Source organism: Dasypus novemcinctus, chromosome 2 (assembly GCF_030445035.2).
Source record: "Dasypus novemcinctus isolate mDasNov1 chromosome 2, mDasNov1.1.hap2, whole genome shotgun sequence".
NCBI classification, from domain to species: Eukaryota; Metazoa; Chordata; class Mammalia; order Cingulata; family Dasypodidae; genus Dasypus; species Dasypus novemcinctus.
The window spans coordinates 35,428,849-35,450,829 of record NC_080674.1 but is presented as its reverse complement, the minus strand read 5'-3'; the positions used below and the strand labels follow the sequence as shown (position 1 = coordinate 35,450,829).

Sequence of the window (21,981 nt, the reverse complement as noted above, 5' to 3'; positions counted from 1 at the left end):
TAAATTTGTAAAAAGTTATAATATTGCCTTTTATTAGTTTTAGACTATCTGTGCAAATGAAGGAAATTATTTTATAAACAAGCTTAACCTGCTGATATTTGTGGTTAAAGTAACTCAGTGTTTTAAAGGTCCTTATAATCTCTCAGCCTCAGGTTTCTAATCTGAAAAATATAGTAATGCCTGCCTTATAGATGTGTTCTGAGACTACACTTTCTTTGGCACACTGCCTCCCATGTTGTGGACTCTCAATTTAATAAAAGAAAAAAGCTAGAAGGCTTAGTTGTCCAGTATAGTTGACCTCTGTTATTTCTTTTCTACTTTTTATTTTCTTGATAAGTAATTTATAAAGTTATTTTTAAATAGCATTTTTACAATTTTATACCGAAAAACTCAAGTCATTTGTCATTTGGAAACTTATCTCTTGTAAAGATTTTACATAAAACTCATGGTCCTAATGAGTAATAATCTAGAAATAGCTTTGTTAACACTAGTTGGACAATTTTGTGTTGATGTTTAAAGTGAAATTTAAACTGTACGTGTTTTTGCCTATAAACTTGAAAGAACTTGACTGGTTTTATTTATGGGTTATTTAATCACATTCTTAAGTAATAGAGGACATTCATATGACCGACCAAAAAGAACTTTTATTGCGCTATAGGGTTTTTCTTTTCACCAAATTTATTGTTTTTTAATTGTTTTCATCTTCTCTAATCATTTGTTTGTTACTGATGTTTTCCTGTTTCTTCCCACTTCATTTTCAGATTTTTCCATATTATCTTAAAAATTCATAAATATTAATATAACATAATAACCTGGCACAAAAGTCTAAGAAGGCTTTTCACAAACGTCCCCTCTCCTGGATATGTCCATTTTCAGATTTCTACGATTCTGATTTCCTATCCAGTTTAACTCATATCCTTCCAATTCATGTTCTCTTCCCTGTGTGTATAGATATATTAGAGCAGGGGTTCTTAACCTTTTATTCCACGGACCCGTTTGCCAGTCAGGTGAAAACCGTGGACCCCTTATCGGAATGTAGCAGCAGGTAGTTTTATGACACTCAACATCAGCATGTCTTTAAATTAAATTTCAGGATTATTCAAAATCACCTTTTATAACTTTACCATAATTTCAGTACCTGATAATCTAACAAGATTCAGCATCTGTTTAGTAATTTTCAGCAAACATTTAGAAATTCAGGTTTTCCCATGGTGTCATAAAACCATCTTCTCCATCCTTACCAACCTTTTTGCAGGCAGTTATCCACTGTATTCAGAACACACTACATCAAAATAAAAATCATACTTAGTCCACACTATACTTTGTATTATTTAATAAATATATCACACCTTCTCCAACATGTCCTCACAAGAATAATATTTTTAAATGCATAGAATAAAATTACAAAGGAAATAGTTACATATATTGAAATAGATACTAAAATAAAAAACGTGATACGATATTATACATATGTGCTTCTTAACATATTAGATAATCAGTACATCAAAAAATATAGGAAAATTAAAGTTAAATTTCATTTTTTAAAGACATGACAATGTGCAGACTATTGTTTATCTTGAATAAGAACATTAAACTGTGGTCTAATATTTGACAAGGTAACACACATATAATTTTTTTTTTCTTTTTTTTTTCCTATTCAAGATCCCCCCTTATATCTTTACCCCTGGTTAAGAACCCCTGTATGAGTCAGTGGGTCAGAAGTCTTTACTTTTCACTATAGCAGTCCACATTTGAGAAACCAGAGAGTTAAGTTCTCCTTAAGTAGTTCTTCTGTACCATCCCAGTAACTAGGACTCTCTCTTCTGAGCCTTATTACATCATTCTTTGCCCACCTGTTACCACTTGAGGGAAAAAAAGAAGTCTAATTGTAATATGGTAAATAGGAAGTCTCCCAAATAGCCAGGCATCTTAGTTTAGAAGGGATAGTATTCTAGTTTTGAGGTAGGCTTATAAATAAAACCAGCTACTTTGTCAGATTTGAAACTTCTACAGATTGTAAAATCTGTAAATCACTGAACATAAACGTGTATGTGTCAGTAGCTAACATAATGTGCTTATTCATTAGAGACATTGGGTTATCAAAATGGATATTCATACAGTTTTAACCAGAATACTACAGTACTTTTTCAGTTTTTTTTTTTTTTGGTGGTGGGGGGGATAAAAACCAATTTATTTGATCTTTAATTTTAAAATCTGTTTTTATTGTTCTGTATTCTCATCTGAACTCCAACTGCAGATCACAAGCTTCTAAACTTAATCCACCTTGCCTCCCTAAACAAATTTCTGTCAGCTTCTTGGTTTTCTCAGTTGTATCAGTCAACCACTGGGCCTCAAAATCTTGGTGTCTCTTTGTATGTTTTCCTCTTCTCTCATCTTTTATCCCCTTAGCCATGAAGCCTGTCAACTCTTACTTTGATCAGTTACTTCTTTCCTGTGTAGTACCAGAGTCCAGACTTCCTCAAAGCTAATACTTCCAAATTATATCCACAGGAAGTCTACTTTGGGGATGTATTAACAGGTTCTATACCCAAATATGTTTGTCAAATATTGAATCATATCCCTCCACCTAAACTAGAAGCTTCTTGAAGTAAAGGGACCAAATCTTAGGCTTTCTTTATACCTCCATGACACCTGTCATGTAATACTTGCTAACCAACATATAGAAAGAAGATAAATAACATATTCTTCAGGGTCCATGAGGAAACATATTTATAACTATGCACATGTAAACCAGCCTTTATTCATGGGATTTATTGAAATTAAATTTATAACTAACATTTAACTTGGCCTTTTATAATTATGTAACATAATCTTTGTTTAATTTTTATTTGTCAGGTACGTCTTATTCAGGTTATGAAGCAGCAGTATATTCAGCTGCATCTTCCTACTACCAACAGCAACAGCAGCAACAGAAGCAGGCGGCAGCAGCAGCTGCTGCTGCCGCCGCAACAGCTGCCTGGACAGGGACCACCTTTACTAAAAAAGCACCATTCCAAAATAAACAACTGAAACCAAAACAGCCTCCCAAACCACCCCAGATTCACTATTGTGATGTTTGTAAGATCAGCTGTGCTGGACCACAGGTACTTATGTTGTATGTTTTATCAAGAGTGTTCAATGGTTATTTTTGGTAGTTAAGTATGGTTAATTTTCTAAATTTTGTGCTTACAAAGGAAGTATCCATTTTCTCTCCTGTTAATTTACAGCTAACTTCTTATACTTATTTAGCCAAACTGTCCTTTTCAAAAAGCTATTTTTATTGAAACATGGGAATTCTTTTCAGAAAAGAACTGTAAAAATGACTATGAATAAATGAAATTGGGCTAATTGAGCTTTTTCAGGAAGAACACTTTGCTCCTTAAAACTTTATTATAAGCTTTGTATTAAAATTAATTGGGATGTTGGCATAAGATTGAACATTTTCTTTCTTTTTTTTTTTTACCATCCATAGCTTGTTTTGTAATGCTTCATACAAAACTCTTCTACTTAAGACAATTGCTTATTGGTTTTCTTAGCTCTTTTTAAGGTCTGTTTTGAGTGTTTGAGAGTATTTGTATAAAATTTTACTGCTGAATACAGCCCATAGAGGTAATTCAGTTTTATATACTTCTGTTAAAAATGAGAGGACTTTGTCAAAGGCATTCCTTTTGGAGCATATAAATTGAAGAAGAAAAGTGTCTTTCAGGAATATTGAAAAACCTTCAAATGAGTTCCTTTGATAATCTTTACTTTTTTGGTATTATATTTCTAATGAGATTTTTATATAAACTTTATTAGAATATTATTTTTTTCTGTACCCTGCTGGGAGGGAATAATTTTGGGAACAAGAAAAGTGTAGGGAAGGGTCTTTTAAAAAATGTCAACCAGGGAAGTATGTAAGAATTTTATTCCTTTTTTGGCTTTGTTTATTTCCTAGTTGCTAAACCTATGATGTGTGATTTAGGCATAGGTCTTTTTCTAAAAACTAATGGGTTCAACTCCCCAGCCATGTTCATTGTTAATTTTTTGTGTATGTCTAGTTTTTATTTAAAAATTTAATAAGTTTGGCAGATTAAAGGCATGTTATTTGAAAAGACCAGGTCTTGACTCTCTAGAGTTTCTCCTAGTAATTTCTGTCTACTTTTTAATACTGAATTTTTGGGGTTTTTCCAATTTCTGGTATTCGCTATGTTACTGACACCAAATCAGGAAATATTTAATATGCTACGTAAAATACTCCTCCCCCCTATTTTAGGTATGAAAGAAAATACCTTCATTGTGATTACATGGAAAAGCAGGGGTAGGTTTGGGAATGATGGCAGAGATCTGAGTAAACACGAAAAGAAACAAGAATGTTGGTCTCATTTTTTGACGAGTGTGTCAGATTCTGCAATGACTGTCTAGAGGGGATGATGTCATGAGTGGTGAAGGCAGATTTCAGATTTACTGAATATACGTGTGCCCGTATGAAAGTTTGGAACATGGTGCTAGGGTGTTCAAGTTCACAGCAGGATTTAGAGTGAGTATATGAGACTGATTATTGAAATCAGGGAGTTGAATGGTCACACAAGAACAGCCTAAGGATACTCTACAAATCAGAGGCAGAGCCTTAAGGGGTTAATGAGCCTTAGAGAAAATGTCTTTGAGATTGTGAGTTCTCCTCTAAGTATGGGCATATGGAGGAGAGATTAAGTAGGTTCAGATTTAGGGGGCCAAGATTCCAGTCCTCAATAACCATGTGATCTCCGGCAAGCAGAGATACCTTAAGTGAGGCTCAGACTGCTTCAGGGAGCCACTTAGACCACTGTAGATAATGAGAGGAGAATAAAATAGTTGGGCTTTTGGTCTCCCTCATGTTTCTAAACCAGCAACTCTCCTTTCTGGTGCATAAGTTTCATTTGAAGAAAAGGTTCTGTTAAAATATAAAATCATTGTTTTAGGTAGTCTCTAAGGTCCCATCCAGCTCTGAAATTCAATGATGAAAATATAATTTTATGCTGATCATGTTTGTCTAAACTACAATTTAAAAAATGAAATACAAAAATAAAACTATTTGGCCCACTCCAGAAAAACTGCCCATCAATCCTTTCAGGACAGTTTTTAATATATTTCCTTCTTTTGTTGGCTAATATTACAATGATACTATTTTTCCTTGTGAATATTTATAATTTTTTTAAAGGAGGTACCAGGGATTGAACCCAGGACCTCATACGTGTGAAGCATGCACTCAACTACTGAGCTATACCTCCTCCAATATATACAGTTTCGGACTTTCATATATTAAATAGGCTTTTGTTCAGAGTAGCATGGGTCTCTAATATGAATTCTATGTAAAAATGTATTCCGAATTAGAAAAATACATTCCGAATTACAGTGCAACATGTTTGTAATGAGTCTTATTACCATACTGTGACTTTTTATTTTTGACTCATGGGATAGGTATGTTTTATTGCCCCCTCATCATAACCCTATAAATAATTTCTTACTAGAATGATTGCTTTGTATTCACATTTTCTATTCATTATTATACATAAGCAGTAAAATATACAGATTCTTGAAAATGAAAACAGTTACCTTAGTATAAACTCTGCACGAAGATGGCTTTGTGAATCAAAGTGTTAGATGATTCTTGGTAAACAAGGTAGGTACAGGTAACCACAGATACATCACATGTGTAGGAAAACCCACAAGCTGTTCAACTGCTTTTAAAATTGTTCAGTGTTTTTGTTTAAGTAAGTTAGAGATTAGAGAATTGAGTAGTTTTAAATGACATCAAAAGATTAGCAAAGCATAATTTGTCTTTTTTGTTTGAAACAGACTTATAAAGAACATTTAGAAGGACAGAAACATAAAAAAAAAGAAGCTGCATTAAAAGCTTCACAAAATACCAGCAGCAGCAACAACTCTACTCGTGGGACGCAAAATCAGCTACGTTGTGAGCTCTGCGATGTGTCTTGTACAGGAGCAGATGCATATGCTGCCCACATTCGTGGTGCTAAGCATCAGAAAGTAGGTGTTTTTTTCCCACACAGCCTTATGTCTTACTCTGTTTCCTTTTCCTTTTTGATGATGGTTTAAGAAAGGTGGCTTCAAATTTTGAAAACTTTGAGTGCGTTATAAGCCTTATCATACATGCATATATACTTAAAGACAAATAAAATAGTCATTGCTTAAAGTGGGAAATATTGTACACCTTTCTTCAAATTAAACTAGATCACTTATCTACTAATTAGAAATTGTCTTCACATCATCATTTTCCTTCTTTTGTCATGCTTAAGTCTAGATGGGTATACATGTGGCCAAGTCATTTCATCTTTCTCTGCTTTACTTTCCTCCCTTGGTATATCCCTATCTGCTTTGCAAAGAGATTATGAAATAATGAGTTTGTATATAAAAACACAAAAAATACAACAAAGAAAAATATAGTTTGTTTTGTTTTTGTTTTTTCATTTTAAAATAAGTTTTTTAAAAAAACGTTTTAAAAATCTATGCTGGAGAGCAGATGTGGCTCAAGCAGTTGAGCGCCTGCTTCCCACATGGGAGGTCCCAGGTTCGGTTCCCAGTGCCTCCTAAAAATAGGAAAAAAAACAACAAGCAAACAAACAACTCAGGGGGCCAGTGTGGCTCATTAAGTTGAGTGCTGGCTTCCCACAAAATAAGTCCCAATTTCATTCCCCGTTCCTGGTACCTCAAAAAAAAATCTATTCATCTATGTACAGCAGGGAAACCATAGAGAGATTGAGAGGTGATGAGTTTTGTTTGTTTGTTTTTTGTTTATTATTAATTGGAATAATGAAAATGCTTTAAAAATGATTGCAGTGATTAATACACAAAGAACTATGTGATTATACCAAATACCATTGATTGTACACTTTGAATGGATTTATGCTTTATTAATGTGAATCAATACAGTTAAATTGTTTTTTTTTTTTAAAAAAAAACTGCTGTGAGTTTCCTGATAATACGCTTTTGTTTTGTAGGTGGTTAAATTACACACAAAACTTGGTAAACCCATTCCTTCAACAGAACCAAACGTTGTTAGCCAAGCTACTTCTTCAACAGCTGTATCTGCTTCTAAACCAACTGCCTCTACTTCAAGCATTGCAGCAAACAGTTGTACCGTGAACACTTCTTCAATTTCAACTTCTTCCGTGAAAGGTCTTACAGCTACAGGAAACTCATCTCTTAATAATCCATCCAACACTAAAGTATCGACAGTGCCTACAAATATGGCTGCCAAGAAAACATCTACACCCAAAATAAACTTTGTTGGCAAGTACTGAAGATTCTCTGTGTTCCTCCTAACTCCATCAAAGTTTGATGTCCCTCTATTTTGGGACTAATTCCTTTATTTATGCTCTTGGGTCTGTCCTGTCAACTTCCTCCTTCTCCGGACCTTGTTCCATCACATATCTCTTCTGTCTTTTTTTTTTATCTGTCTTCTCCTGGTTTTTTCCCTTCAGCCAGACATAACCTTTATCATCCCTGGTATTTAAAAAAATAAAGTAACCCACAGATCTTTTTCCTATCCTATAATACTTTCAAGCTGCTCACCTAATTGTATTTTCTCTAGTTCTGTACTTCCCATCCAGTTCTTATTCTGCTATAGTGTTTTCACACCAACCTTTCCTGACTGCTTTCAGGAATACCCAAAGAACTAACTTCCAAATCCAGTGTCTATCTTTCAGTGTTTGATCCTTTTGGCTCTCTAACATTTGACACAGTTAACTATTATATCCTTAAAACTTCTGCCTCTGTATTATATGTCCATTCACTCCTTTCGTGGATATCTTTATTGGTTCTCCTGCCTGCATAATCATGAAATATTGGCATTCCTGAAAATTCTGGCTTTGTCTCTTATCTCACTCTACTCACCCAGTGTTTATTTGTGGACTGACTTTAAATCTTTGGGACAAACTGAAACCTCCACCTGCATTACAGTCATATTTCTAAAGTATTTCCTTGTCATCTGTGTGACTCTGCAGATGCCTTCCTGCATCCCAGACTGACCCTTTATCTTATCACCAAACTACTGTAAACTAATCTCATAAAATTGCTGCATTTTCAAATGGAGAACCTTACTGATATTATTTCATCTTATTTCTCTCACTGTAATATTTCTCCAAAAATTATTTTTTCTTCCACTATCTTATTTTCAGCCTTCACAGTCTTTTTCTTAGAACTTTGGTTCTTATTGCATCTGTTCTCTTTCCTCATACATATTCTTCACATTCTTGTTCAAATCTTTTTATTAAAACACATACAAAATTTTGTTAGTCTTCTGCTTAAAAATCTTCAGTGTCCTTACCCTCCTTATATAGCATAAAAATTCTTTATTCTTTAATTATATCATACAGAGCCCTTCACAACCTGACCCCTGACTACCTTTCCAGTCTCATGTCTCATTGTCTCTACCTAGCTAGTAATTCATGCCAAATTACTGATTTTTCCTTACATTTATCATAGTCTTTTTAACTCATCTTGTGGGTGTTTTGTTGTTGTTGTTGTTTTTTATTTTAAGATTTATTTATATCATCCGCCTTCCCTGTCCCCCCCCTCACCCCCCCCCCATTGTTTGCACTTGCATTCTGCTCTCTGTGTGCTTGTCTTCTTTTTAGGAAGTAATGGAAACCGAACCCAGAATCTCCCAATGACTTGAACCACCTCTGCTCCCGCTTGTTATGTCTCATTGTATTTCCTAATTGTGTCTCTTTCTTGCGTCACCTTGATGCATCAGCCCATCCCATCAGCTCACTTTTTTTGTTCATCGTTAGGGGGCATCGGAAACTGAACCCATGACCTTGCACGTGGTAGGTGGGCACCCAGTTGTTTGAGCCACATCTGCTTCCCTGTGGGTGTTTTTGTCTGTGCTATTCTTTCTGTTAAAATATCAATCTCTTCTGCCTGACCAGTTCATACTCATTCTTCTTCTTTCAAAGCCCAGCTCAAGTGTCTTACCCTTTTTGAAGCATTTCCTAAATAGATCAGGTTAAAGAGTAGAAACTGCTTTCCTCTACATTCTACAATACTCACTTCATACTTTTTACAGTATTTCTCATATTGTAATTTGTAGTCCCTTAAATTGTGGACTCCTCAAAAGCAGCTACATCGTCTTATTCTTATATTACCAAAAGTTAGGACAGTGCCCAGAATGTAGTAGGTAATAAACATAATTTTGAAAGAAAGAGTTAAAGCAAAAGGTTAATTATTAATATGGTATTCTCTCGGATAGCTATTTAAAGTATTAAGTGTAACTGAGGATTAAAATAAAAGCTATAGGGAAGTGAATGTGGCTCAAGTGATTGGGCTCCTGCCTACCACATGGGAGGTCTGCTTTTTGGTTCCTGGTGCCTCCTAAAGAAGACAGTGAACTAGTGTGACAGGCAGGCACAGCAAGCTGACACAACAAAAGACACAGGAAGAAAAAAAAATGTAATGAGAAACACAGCAAAGCAGGGAGCAGAGGTTCCCAGTGCCTCCTAAAGAGGACAAGCAGGGCGGTGGGCTGGCACAGCGAGCTGACATGGCAAGATGACGCAATGGGAGACTCAGGAGGAAGAACACAATGAGAGACACAGCAAAACAAGAGACACGACAAAGCAGGGAACAGAGGTGGCTCAAGCAATTAGGTGCCTTCCTCCCACATTAGAGGTTCTGGGTTCATTTGCCAGTGCATTCTGAAGAGAAGCAAGGAAAATGAAACAACACAGCAAGTGCAAACAGTGAATGGGTGGGGAGAGTTAAGTAAATAGAATAAATCTTTTAAAAATAAATAAAAAGCTATAATTTATAAGTAACTTTTATTTCTATACTTTTCCATTTTTGAGGTTATACTTGGTACTTTACGACAATAAAAATAAAACTTTTTAAGATAACTTTTTGCCTAAGTTTTGTTTATGATTTCAGTGTGTGGTAATCAGGTGAAAGAAATAAGCAATGATAAAACATGAATTTTTTCTATTCCTTCCTTAATGGAAAACTTCATTTGAACTTTTTATTAAATCAAATTTTAAATGAAAACTAGTTATTACACCGTTTTTTTTCTGTTATTTTTGTTCTTTGCACTTTTTTTTTTAAAAGGAAATATGCTCTTCATTTGTTTAATTGCTAGGCAAGGGACTAGGGATACACACATGAATTAGGCTAATAGGTTCAGAAAACCAAGTGGCTTATGTGATTCTTCAGAAATTCTGTCTGAAGTTTTTACTCTGTCAAGTTTATACATTTATACGAAAAAAATTTTAATTGCTGCAATTCTCTCATGTTCTTCTAGGTGGTAATAAACTGCAGTCAACTGGAAATAAGGCAGAAGACTTAAAAGGAACCGAATGTGTTAAAAGTACTCCTGTCACTTCTGCTGTGCAGATTCCAGAAGTAAAACCAGACACAGTATCAGAACCAGTCACAACTGCATCTCTTGCTGCTTTGCAGAGTGATGTGCAGCCAGTAGGCCATGACTATGTAGAAGAGGTATTGATTTGAGAACATGTTGCTGTGAGATTCATTAAAAGAAAGAAGTGTGTTTCTTTGTATTTTGGCAGATACACTTTGCATGTAAAATGAAATTATACTCAATTATATTTTAGATTTAATTTGCTAAAGAATGACTATCAAAGGGTCTTCGTTAAAGATTTTTTTTAAATGTGCCTTCAAAACTTACCTAAATAACACCACAGTTTTTTTGGGTTGACTTTTTTATTCCTTTCTCTGCTAATTCCATCACAGTAGTGTAAAATAACTTTATTCATTTGTCAGGCATTTGTGTAGTGTGTCCTTCAAGTATCTCGAAAATAAAAGTAAATGTTCTGAGCAGCAAAATTGGTGATGGAGAGAGCCATTTATCCTTTCTGATCACTCATGTAGTTTCATGTATTAAATTAAGGATTGCTGACTTAACAGATCCAATGAATTTGGTTTCTCAAGTTGGCTGGGGAGCTATTCCAGGTTTACAGGAATAACTATTGCTATATATAAACTCAGTAAAATGGAGGAGTAATAGTGCATAGTGAGGGAAGATCTAAGGGACTTGATAATTTTTGTTGTTAGGAGAAAAGCTAACATACAGTGTTGTAGGACTGCTGTTTACCTTCACTTTATCACTGTTATTGTAAGAACATATATAAGTTTGCTGAGCTTCAAAGTACACATTGATAAAATTGAGATATGACCCCAAAGTTGTGAGATTAAATAAAATCCCTAGCACAGTACCTAGCATATAGTAGGTTTTTTATAAATATTTATTCATCCTTATACCCATCAAGAAAGATTACACATTATGTTGTGTTTTTTGTTTACTGAAGAGGCAACTGGGTTATGTAGTTTGCAAATATGTCACAAACAGTTCTAATATAAAGTTACAGCTTGAGCACCTTAATCCACAATGGTACTGTATAAATAAAGTAATTCTAAACTTCAGAGAATTTGTTTCAAATCGTCTTAGGGGAAGCAGAAGAAATCTGAACTTGGTATCCACTATAAACTTTATAATAACATCCTAGTCTATTTGTCTTCTCAACTGATTTTGCAGTTAGAATAATTTGATCTTGATTTTCTGGAAAGTTACCTGTATAAAATCTTGAGCTTTGTAGAAATTGGTATAAGATAATGTCTTTAAACACCTTTATCACCATCTTCCAAGAACAGTGCCTGGCCAATAGCAGAAACTAAATATTTATAAAAAGAATTTAAAGTATCTAGTTGCATTTAAATCTAAATGTTTGCATATAGAAAGAAATATTAGAATTAAAGATAATTAGAAAAGTGAATATATTTTGTTATCATGTCTTGCATTTAGAGTTAAAAGATCTAACTTTTACTTCTAGTTTCTACAGATAATGCTTTTCAAAAATTGTACATATTGCCATTCATTTTTTTCTTACTTCATTTTAATTATTCACAACTTTTCTCAGTCAGGGAATCTGAGGGTTTATGAATGAAATCTTAAACTGTAACATTCCTGTTATGATTCTTAAAATTTGTTTTTTTTTCCATATCAAGGTACGAAATGATGAAGGAAAAGTAATTCGGTTCCATTGTAAATTATGCGAGTGCAGCTTTAATGATCCAAATGCTAAGGAGATGCATTTAAAAGGGCGAAGACACAGGCTTCAATATAAAGTTAGTAAAATTTCAAATCTTACATTGTATTTTTTCACAACTCAGAACATTCTGGATGCATGAAGTCTTTACTCACCCAGTCCATGAACGTCCATTCTAAGATTAACATGTCATCTTGATTAGTTATTTATTGTTTCACCTAAACAGGCTCAGGTATTTGGTTTTTATTTATTTGTTCTATTTAAGAACAACATAACCATATTTCCATTTCTAGTGACTAGCAAAATAATGTAACATTGCTTAGATCAAGTAAGGATGTCAAGACATCATTATGCTTACGCTTTACATAAGGCATTTGAAAGAAGTGTTAGGTCTCCACTCCATTTATCTTGGTAGAATTCCCACTAAAATGAATTTTTACATGAATTGATAAGCTGGAATGTCCCCTCACTTAACTTATCCTAGGAATTCTTTGAAAACACTTCATATGTTAGATTAAATCTAAATATAGTATTTTAAATTTTTAATTATCCTGGGCTCATGCATTAGTTTGATTCAAGTTTTCTTTTCTATAGACAGAAGTGGTGAAAATGAAAATATAATCAAGCCTTTTCAAGGGCAATATGTTTATATGAAAAGAAACATTTTAACCCCAATTCATTTAGAAACTTATTACTATATAATAGGGAATTTGCAACAAATTATCTACGGGGAAAAAATATATGGAATTGTATAATTAAATAGAAGTGTAGATTACTGGGGAGTATGGGTCTGCTATTTTCCTAAATGTCTTCTCTATATTACCAGAAAAAAGTAAATCCAGATTTGCAAGTAGAAGTAAAGCCCAGCATTCGAGCGAGAAAGATTCAAGAAGAGAAAATGAGGAAGCAAATGCAAAAGGAGGAATATTGGCGAAGACGAGAAGAGGAAGAACGCTGGAGAATGGAAATGAGGTACTATCTTTAACATTTAATAATATATTAATAAGTGGTTCAGCCTTCCTAAAAAGTTTAGCTATTCTGGCTATGTGAGTCCCATTCAAAGCAATCCAGATTCATTTAATGGACTTTCAGTTTTCACTTTCCAAAAATCCTAGGTTTAGGAAAGAAATGCGATAAAACTAAGTTATTGACTATTCTGGGTTTTTTTTGTTTTTTGTTTTTTGTTTTTAGATTTTATTTTATTTTTTATTTATTTAATCCCCCCTCCCCTCCCCCAGTTGTCTGTTTTCTGTGTCTTTTTGCAGTGTCTTGTTTCTTTGTCCGCTTCTGTTGTCGTCAGCGGCATGGGAAGTGTGACGGCGCCATTCCTCGGCAGGCTGCTCCCTCCTTCACGCTGGGCGGCTCTCCTTATGGGTGCACTCCTTGCGCGTGGGGCTCCCCTACGCGGGGGACACCCCTGTGTAGCACAGCACTCCTTGCGCGCATCAGCACTGTGCATGGGCCAGCTCCACACGGGTCATGGAGGCCCGGGGCTTGAACCGCGGACCTCCCATGTGGTAGACGGACGCCCTAACCACTGGGCCAAAGTCCGTTTCCCGGGTTTTTTTTTTTTTTTTTTTTTTAAGATTTATTTATTTATTTCTCTCTCCTACTCCCCCCCCCCCCCCCCGGCCCCCCAGTTGTCTGTTCTCTGTGTCCATTTGCTGCATGTTCTTTGTCCGCTTCTGTTGTTGTCAGCGGCACCAGGAATCTGTTTCTTTTTGTTGCATCCTTTTGTTGTGTCAGCTCTCCTTGTGGGCGGCACCATTCCTGGGCAGGCTGAACTTTCTTTTGTGCCAGGCGGCTCTCCTTACGGGACGCACTCCTTGCATGTGGGGCTCCCCTGCCCGGGGACACCCCTGCGTGGCAGGGCATTCCCTGTGCACATCAGCACTGCATGTGGGCCAGCTACACATTGGTCAAGGAGGCCCAGGGTTTGAACCGTGGACCTTCCATGTGGTAGACGGACACCCTAACCACTGGGCCAAGTCTGCTTCTCTATTCTGGTATTTTGCTGTGACCTTGATATTAGGAATTATGTGGTAAGTGGTATCTTATAAATTTATTTTTATCTTATAATCTTATAATTTTAAATATATGAAGAGATAGTTTGATATTATAAGTAAATGTTTCAGTTTAAAATAAGCAAAATATATGGTAATCCAATAAAAATAGTCTTAATGTAATATTTGATAGATTATTCAATATTAATGTGTTTCCTTAAAATAAACTTATATTTTAAAAAGTTTGAAAAGCTACAGAGTAGGAGAAATGAGAAAACGTAAGTCACTTTCCAGAGGTTTTTTAAAGATATATTGAGTTTTATTGAGATATGACTCATATACCTTAAATTGTAAAACATCGGTGGTTTTTACTGTATTCACAGTTGTGCAGCAAACACCACAGTCAATTTTAGAACATTTTCATTATTCCCAAACCACCCTCTGCCAAGGAAAAAGAAAACCCGAGCCCACTGGCAGTCACTTTCCATTTCCCCATCTTCTCCCATCTCTCCCTCCAGTTCTAGGCAACCACTAATAATACTCTATCTCTATAGATTTACCTATTCTGGACATTTCATAAAATGGAATCATGCAGTATGTGGTCTTTTGGGTCTCTAGTTTCTTTTCACTTAGTTCATAAATTTTATTTCCATTTGAGTTGTTCTTATTACTGGCAAATTGAAATTTTGTTTGGCCATTTACATTTTTTTCTGTGGTAAATTGTCTATTTGTCTATCTTTTACTTACCTCTTAATGATTTGTATAGACACTTCTTTTAGCTTAGCTATTTATCCTTTATTATGTGCTACTTTTAGTTTTTGGTATTATTTGTCAGTATTTATTTCTGTGTTTTATTATTCTTGTCCTTTATCAAGATTCTGCCTTTGTAATCCATTAGGAAGCTCAGTTCTATACCTACAGTGTATAGTTACTTCCTCTTTCATTGATATACCAAATATTTATTGAGTACCTACTGTGTGCCAGACACTTAGGAACTGAGCATATATTGATAAACATAAATAAAGATCTCTGTCATCATTTAACTTAAACATCTTTAGCAATAACAGTAAACCATTGAAAGTAGAAGAATCATGATTTTACAGTCTTCAAGCTTTTTTTTTCCACAAGGCCTAAAGAATATAGAGGGGGAGGTATGGTTCTCGGTCCTCACTTGGATGACCTAAAAAGGACTGCTTTTTCCTAACCTGAGGAGAGCAGTAATTTTTTACAGTGCTCTTCTTTTTTATATTTTGTGTTAAACTGCTTTGTCTAGTAAAACCTATTGCTACCAAAATTTGCTTTAGATGTGTTTTCCTTAGGAGTTATTGCCTTCCATAGTTTGAAGCTGACAGTGGAGATAAAGTGGGATGATGGGGGGAAAAAACAGAAGAAAATCTGAAAATGTTGACCATAAAGCAGAGATTGCATACTTGGTGCCAGTAGTCCAGATTCAGCCTGTGGATGTGTTTTATTTGATACATGGTATTTTAAAACAATGCACAAAAGTCTTGATGACCTTGACAATATAGCCTGTATTCCTTTTTGGTACAATTATCAGGTGCCAAATAGCAGCTATCATTTCTAGCTAGGGTATGTGCTTTCTACTTAACCATAGTCCCCACCATCTTCAATAAGTTCTTAAGAATGAGACTGTCAGTTATTGTTTATCACTGTGCCTCACTGTTGTTTTTCCTCATAGAGAAATGTCTTTGACTTTCAAATTGGGAAATGATAGGTCGTCCAACAGTCTCTCTTTAAGGAAAAAGCTAGAGGTGTCATTTCTTTGGGGACATGAAGAAAATTCTTAAATGTCTTTTATGAACTTTGGGTCTTTCACTTTCATAATTACTGTTTTGGCCCCTCTAGATTGGGCATTGGATTTTAAAGTCAATACCTTAAAGGTAGAGATGTCTGAAAGAAATCTGAGGTTTCTTGTGCCTGTTCTTTTTATTTTGTCCTCAGGTTGTGAAATTTTCTTCTGCTTTCTCACCTTCTCTTTTCATTTCCCTTAACATCCATTTGCTTTTAAATGAAAGCAAGTAAGTGAAATCCAGTACAATTGGGAGGAAGAAAGATATTAGCTAGGCTGATTGAGAGTTTTTATTTATTTGTTTTTGGTGGGTTGTTTTTTAATTTGCTTTTTGTTTTTATTACATTTATTATTGATGCAAGTTCTTTGGTTGTATTTTTCCTCGTGTGCTTATATTACCATTCCTTATTTTTCAGACGCTATGAAGAGGACATGTATTGGAGAAGAATGGAGGAGGAACAGCATCATTGGGATGATCGTCGCCGAATGCCCGATGGAGGCTATCCTCATGGTCCTCCAGGCCCACTAGGCCTTCTTGGAGTCCGACCAGGCATGCCTCCTCAGCCACAGGGGCCTGCAGTGAGTGTCCAGTTTGCTTTTAAGGGGAAAAGTTTAAGGATCATTCATCATTAGAAGACAAAAATTTGGGGATGGTCCAGTTTTAGACTTAATAATCTCATAACCATTTTTCACCTGACTTAGAATTTTCTCTTCCTTTATTATAGATTGTCATTGCCAGTGTCTTTATTATATAAGGACTTGTAGGGTTTTCATGAATCTTTCTTATTTTCAGTATAAACTAGATGGGAGCAGTTTCTTTTGCCACCTCTTCTTTCACATAAGAAACATTTTTGCCTTTGTTGTTTATCAGATTAGTAGGGAAATAAAAGGTGTTAAACTTTTTGCTCTGCCTTCAAAATTATTCTTACCTTCTCATTACCAGTGGTCTAGAATCTTATTTTTCATCTCCAAATCCTTAACCTCTGAAATCTACTTCTCTAATTTTGAGTGAAAGATAATAATTAGATAAATGATTCTAGATGAGCACCATGGTTGATGTTCTGGGAAGAATATAGGAAAGATCTGTATCTTGACAATTTGTGTTATTGTAGAAGCTGATAAAATGAGAAAAATGTCATTTAAGTTCAGAGTATGAAAAACGAATTTTTTTGTTCTCTTTTCTAGAAAGCAGTTTTAAGAACAAGGCACACTTTCTTGATAATGTATTCTCTTTCCCATTTGTCTTTTTTTTTTTTTTTAGTTTAGTAATATATTTGAACCAATGTTACAAGTTGCTCAATTAACAATTGCAATAACTATATCTGCTTTGGTTAATAGTTACAGCCTACCCCATCACCCCACCTCACCACCTTTTTTGTTCATTCTTCAATCTTGAGGAGTTTGAGATGATGCCATTGTCTTTACACAGAGCCGTAACAATTACAAAACTTGAATTATTGAAAGCAAAGAAAATTTTACATTTCACTAGTTTTTAAATTTGAGCAAAAAGCATTTTGTAACCTTAGGTTATTTGTATTATCATTGTACTTGTTCTGAAGCCACCTATATATGCATGCAAATATATATGGGCTTGATAGTATAACTTTACATAGTTTGTATTTTCATTTTTACTAAAATGGAGAAAGGGGGGAGATTAGACATTTTACTTAATTGACTTTACCGATGAAAAGATATAACAAACATGTACTTTTGCTTAGGAAACAAATTTTTAAGTGAAGTAACAACTTTTTCCTCTGTAGCCCTTACGTCGCCCTGACTCATCTGATGACCGTTACGTAATGACAAAGCATGCAACCATTTATCCAACTGAAGAGGAGTTACAGGCAGTTCAGAAAATTGTTTCTATTACTGAGCGTGCCTTAAAACTTGTTTCAGACAGTTTGTCTGAACATGAGAAGAGCAAGAGCAAAGAGGGAGATGATAAGAAAGAGGGAGGTAAAGACAGGTGGGTTTTAAATTATTTACTCTGAACATTTTTGTTTTTCCTTATGTTGATTTTTTATACTTGTAAATAAAGTTGAAGATAGCTCTTTGGTAGAAGACTTAAATGTCTTAGTGTGGTTGTGTTAGATTTTCTGTGTATCGGGCTGCATTTTGATAAAATGAGAAATAAACTCATTTAAATTTATATAAAACTATTTTGAATCCATTTTCATACCAGCCCTTTTAATTTTCCAATTGCATTCAGTTGCTGTTTTTATTTATTGTTTTTTTGTTGTTTGTGTCCCACATTCAGTCTTTAACAGCTTCTTTTTACTTAAAGCCCTTAAAGCTTTAATGTCATCCTTCATATCATGTTTGCATTATGATCCTTAATTAACCCTTCATTTTCCCTCTACCATTTGGAAATATTTTTGTATCGTATTAAAGATGACTCTTACAATCTTAATTTGTAAAGCAAGAAGCAGGATCATTAGTACCCTTTGCTTTGTGGTTGTGCCTGTGAGAACTTAGCTCTAGATTTATTTACCTATCTATGTTTCTTACTTAGATGAAATATAGTTCTAAAAATACTGAATGTTTTTCTCCTGCAGTTGGTGAAAATTTTAATAGTATAGAAGTTATTTCATATATCATTGTCTGCTTAGAAGGTATCGTGGTTCTGGTTGAGAAGTGTCATACTATAACATAATTTGATTTCACTGCAGAGCTTTGAAAGGAGTTTTGCGAGTAGGAGTATTGGCAAAAGGATTGCTTCTCCGAGGAGATAGAAATGTCAACCTTGTTTTGCTATGCTCCGAGAAACCTTCAAAGACATTATTAAGCCGTATTGCAGAAAACCTACCCAAACAGCTTTCTGTAAGTATTGTGACAATGCTAATTTTTACCCCTAGGCTCATTCACATCTTTTTGGCAGGACTACTGCTTCATTTTAAATCTAAGCCAAACTTTAAAAATTTTAGCTTGACTTTCCATGTCGAGAATTGTGCTTGATTGTGAAAGCTGGTAGAACTGTTTTCTACTGCATCTTTTTAGGTTTTGTAGTGCTTGCATTTGGCATGAAGCCATCTTGCTAATTTGTTTTAAAATGTAACATTGCAGCATATGTCCTCATTGTCCTATTCTTTTTCTAAGATTTGAATCATAACAAAGAAGGCATTTGTTCCAGGACGAAAGTAATTTTTTTTTTAACAAAGCTTATATATTTATAGTAAGCTTAACTTTTATTTTTCCATTCATGAACCTCCTCTTGCTTATTTAGTTAACCCATGCTTTTAATAAAATACAGTAATTAAAATGAATTGAGTTTTTTCTTGTGAATTTCCCCAGCTTTATTGTGAATCTTCATTTTCCTACAGGTTTATAATAGTAAGAATTATTTCTCCTGTCTCCATTTGGCAAATCATGATAATGTACAGTTAATAGGATAGTAAATGACCACAGCAGAGCAACTGATAAGATACATAGTATTGTATTTAAGCTCTGACAATTCTCGCACTGACTTTTGTTTGTTTTCTATTATCGCTAGCACACATATAAATTTCTTATGGTGAATGAGCCTTTTAAGTATCCAGAGTCAGCAGGGCTGGCATTGTGGGTCTGCATGTTACCCTCGCTTGAGGCTGCTAAGAGTAGTGGTGAGGGCAAGGGGGAAGGTTACCAGGCCTTGGAAGAGTTCTGGAATTTGCAAGAAACATCTTGATTCTAATTGTGATGCATAGAAGAACTGCAAAGGAGGAGTATTAATCTTAACTATATAATTAAAAGTTGGGAAATGGACTTGGCCCAATAGATAGGGCATCCCCCTATCACATGGGAGGTCTGTGGTTCAAGCCCCGGGCCTCCTTGACCCGTGTGGAGCTGGCCCATGAGCAGCACTGATGCGCGCAAGGAGTGCCGTGCCACGCAGGGGTGTCTCCCGCATAAGGGAGCCCATTATGCGCAAGGAGTGCGCCCCGTAAGAAGAGCTGCCCAGCGCAAAAGGAAGTGCAGCCTGCCCAAGAATGGTACCACACACACGGAGATCTGACACAATAAGATGACGCAGCAAAAAGACACACAAATTCCCGGTGCCACTGATAAGGATAAAAGTGGTCACAGAAGAACAGAGCAAATGGACACAGAACAGACAACTCGGGGGGAGGGGAGAGAAATAAATAAATCTTTTAAAAAAAAGAAGTTAACCAGTTAAGCTAGAAGCAGAACAGAATATTCTGTCCAAGTCAGTCTGTTCTTAATATACAAGTGAGGGAGGTCCGCGGTTCAAGCCCCGGGCCTCCTTGACCCGTGTGGAGCTGGCCCATGCGCAGTGCTGATGCGCGCAAGGAGTGCCGTGCTACACAGGGGTGTCCCCCGCGTAGGGAAGCCCCACGCGCAAGTACACCCATAAGAAGAGCCACCCAGCGCAAAAGAGGGAGCAGCCTGCCGAGGAAGCGCCGCCCACACTTCCCGTGCTGCTGACGACAACAGAAGCGGACAAAAGAAAACAAGACGCTGCAAAAAGACACAGAAAACAGACAACCAGGGGAGGGGAGGGGAATTAAATAAATAAAAAATAAATCTTAAAAAAAAAAAATGCAAGTGAATAAGCAAGAGAAATAATAGTAATAGTAAAGTTAACATTTATATAGTCCTTAGTGTATACCAGGCACTGTTTTAAGTGCTTTATTTAGTTGTCTTTTAATCTTCCAGTAACTATATAGGTTAAATACGTATTTTACGAAATAGCATAGAGGCGTTAAAACATTTACCCATCTCACATTCCTTGTAAAGTACCAGAGCTAGAATTCAAACATGGATGTGATACTGCAAATGATGCATGTATAGTATATTTGTTCATATAAACTGGGACTTCTCTCATATGTCTACTGAATCCAAGTGGATTCTGTTTTTTCTTGTATTGATAAGGACATTCTTCCCCTTGATAAACTGTAGATATGTTGGTTTCACAAAGACTGCAAATAGAGTCAAAGGTCAAATTATGGCACCTGATAGATGCAGGTACCTATTTCATTTTTGCTCAAACTCTGCAAATATATGAGGACTTAACTACCCAGCTGCTATGGGAAGGTACAGTTACCACTACCACACATATGGCAACATTTCTTACATCCAAGAATTAATTTATAGTCCTTATAGAATGGTTAAGGTAACAGTTGATATGCTGAGAAAGTGAATGCGCCATAATAAAACTGCTTTGTCTGATAATGCAAAAGTTCAACTAATTTCTTACGATCTTTGTTACATAGGTGATAAGTCCTGAGAAGTATGACATAAAATGTGCTGTATCTGAAGCGGCAATAATTTTGAATTCATGTGTGGAACCTAAAATGCAAGTCACTATCACCCTGACATCTCCAATTATTCGAGAAGAGAACATGAGGGAAGGAGGTTGGAAAGCCATTAAACAATCTACTTTTTATTAACCTTTTTATTCATTTACCTACTCTTTTAGATGGCATTAAGCCCTAGAAGGCAACATGCTGGCATTACATATGAATTTGATAGATTTGACTTAACTTAGCATCCAGTTTTGCTTAAGATCATTTCCTTGGAAGTAAATGCTCTTTTCAGTAATGTATTTTTATATTTAAAAACTCATGGTATGATTAGTTTTCTTGATTTTTCTTTTCTTGCTAACCTCAGATTTCTGGAAAAAAAAAAAAGTTCAAAATTATTTTTACCAGTGTAGTGGACACACTAAAAATTTTAAGAAATGCTGCTTGTAAGGTACCACAACTTTAATTTCTGTTAAGTTCTTGCTCTTGCCTTGTCTTAAAAAAAAATTGAAGAGCTTCAGAAACAAAATTGGTTAAATACTCGTAACACTTATATTTTAAAAGTCATTGTTATGCATGTAATCATTGATTTGGCTTGTCTTAAGGTAAATATTTCTAGTTCTCTGAGGTTGCTCTTTGGTTTGGAGTGCTTTCATAAATGCAGAGCATCCTAACACGTGCATATTTGGGCATTTGACTACCAATATTATGCTAGAGATATTGGAATAATAAATGGAATAGTTAGTGAGTTATAGTACAATTCAGGGTTATTTAACTTAGTTTACAATTGTAGACTATAAAATCCTGCTGGTGCCAGCAATGTTGCTTTAGGGACTGTTCTATAACATTTTCAAAGCTTCAAAGCTTTTAAGCCAAAAAGCATGATCAGT

General features: G+C 35.2%; 1 protein-coding gene across 2 annotated transcripts in view; it reads left to right on the top strand.

Annotated features, from left to right (window-relative positions):
- Window positions 1-21,981, top strand: part of ZFR (zinc finger RNA binding protein) — an 80,101-nt gene that overhangs the window by 30,669 nt on the left and 27,451 nt on the right. For both annotated transcript variants that reach the window (XR_011645538.1, XM_004484635.3), the window contains exons 6-15: window positions 2,857-3,104; window positions 5,818-6,009; window positions 6,981-7,272; window positions 10,274-10,470; window positions 11,998-12,117; window positions 12,865-13,010; window positions 16,268-16,430; window positions 17,612-17,817; window positions 18,521-18,671; window positions 21,062-21,203. Coding sequence is in view for 1 of the 2 variants with exons in the window: in XM_004484635.3 (XP_004484692.1) it covers window positions 2,857-3,104; window positions 5,818-6,009; window positions 6,981-7,272; window positions 10,274-10,470; window positions 11,998-12,117; window positions 12,865-13,010; window positions 16,268-16,430; window positions 17,612-17,817; window positions 18,521-18,671; window positions 21,062-21,203 (1,857 nt within the window). In the remaining variant the exon portion in view is untranslated. The remainder of the gene's footprint in view (window positions 1-2,856; window positions 3,105-5,817; window positions 6,010-6,980; window positions 7,273-10,273; window positions 10,471-11,997; window positions 12,118-12,864; window positions 13,011-16,267; window positions 16,431-17,611; window positions 17,818-18,520; window positions 18,672-21,061; window positions 21,204-21,981) is intronic.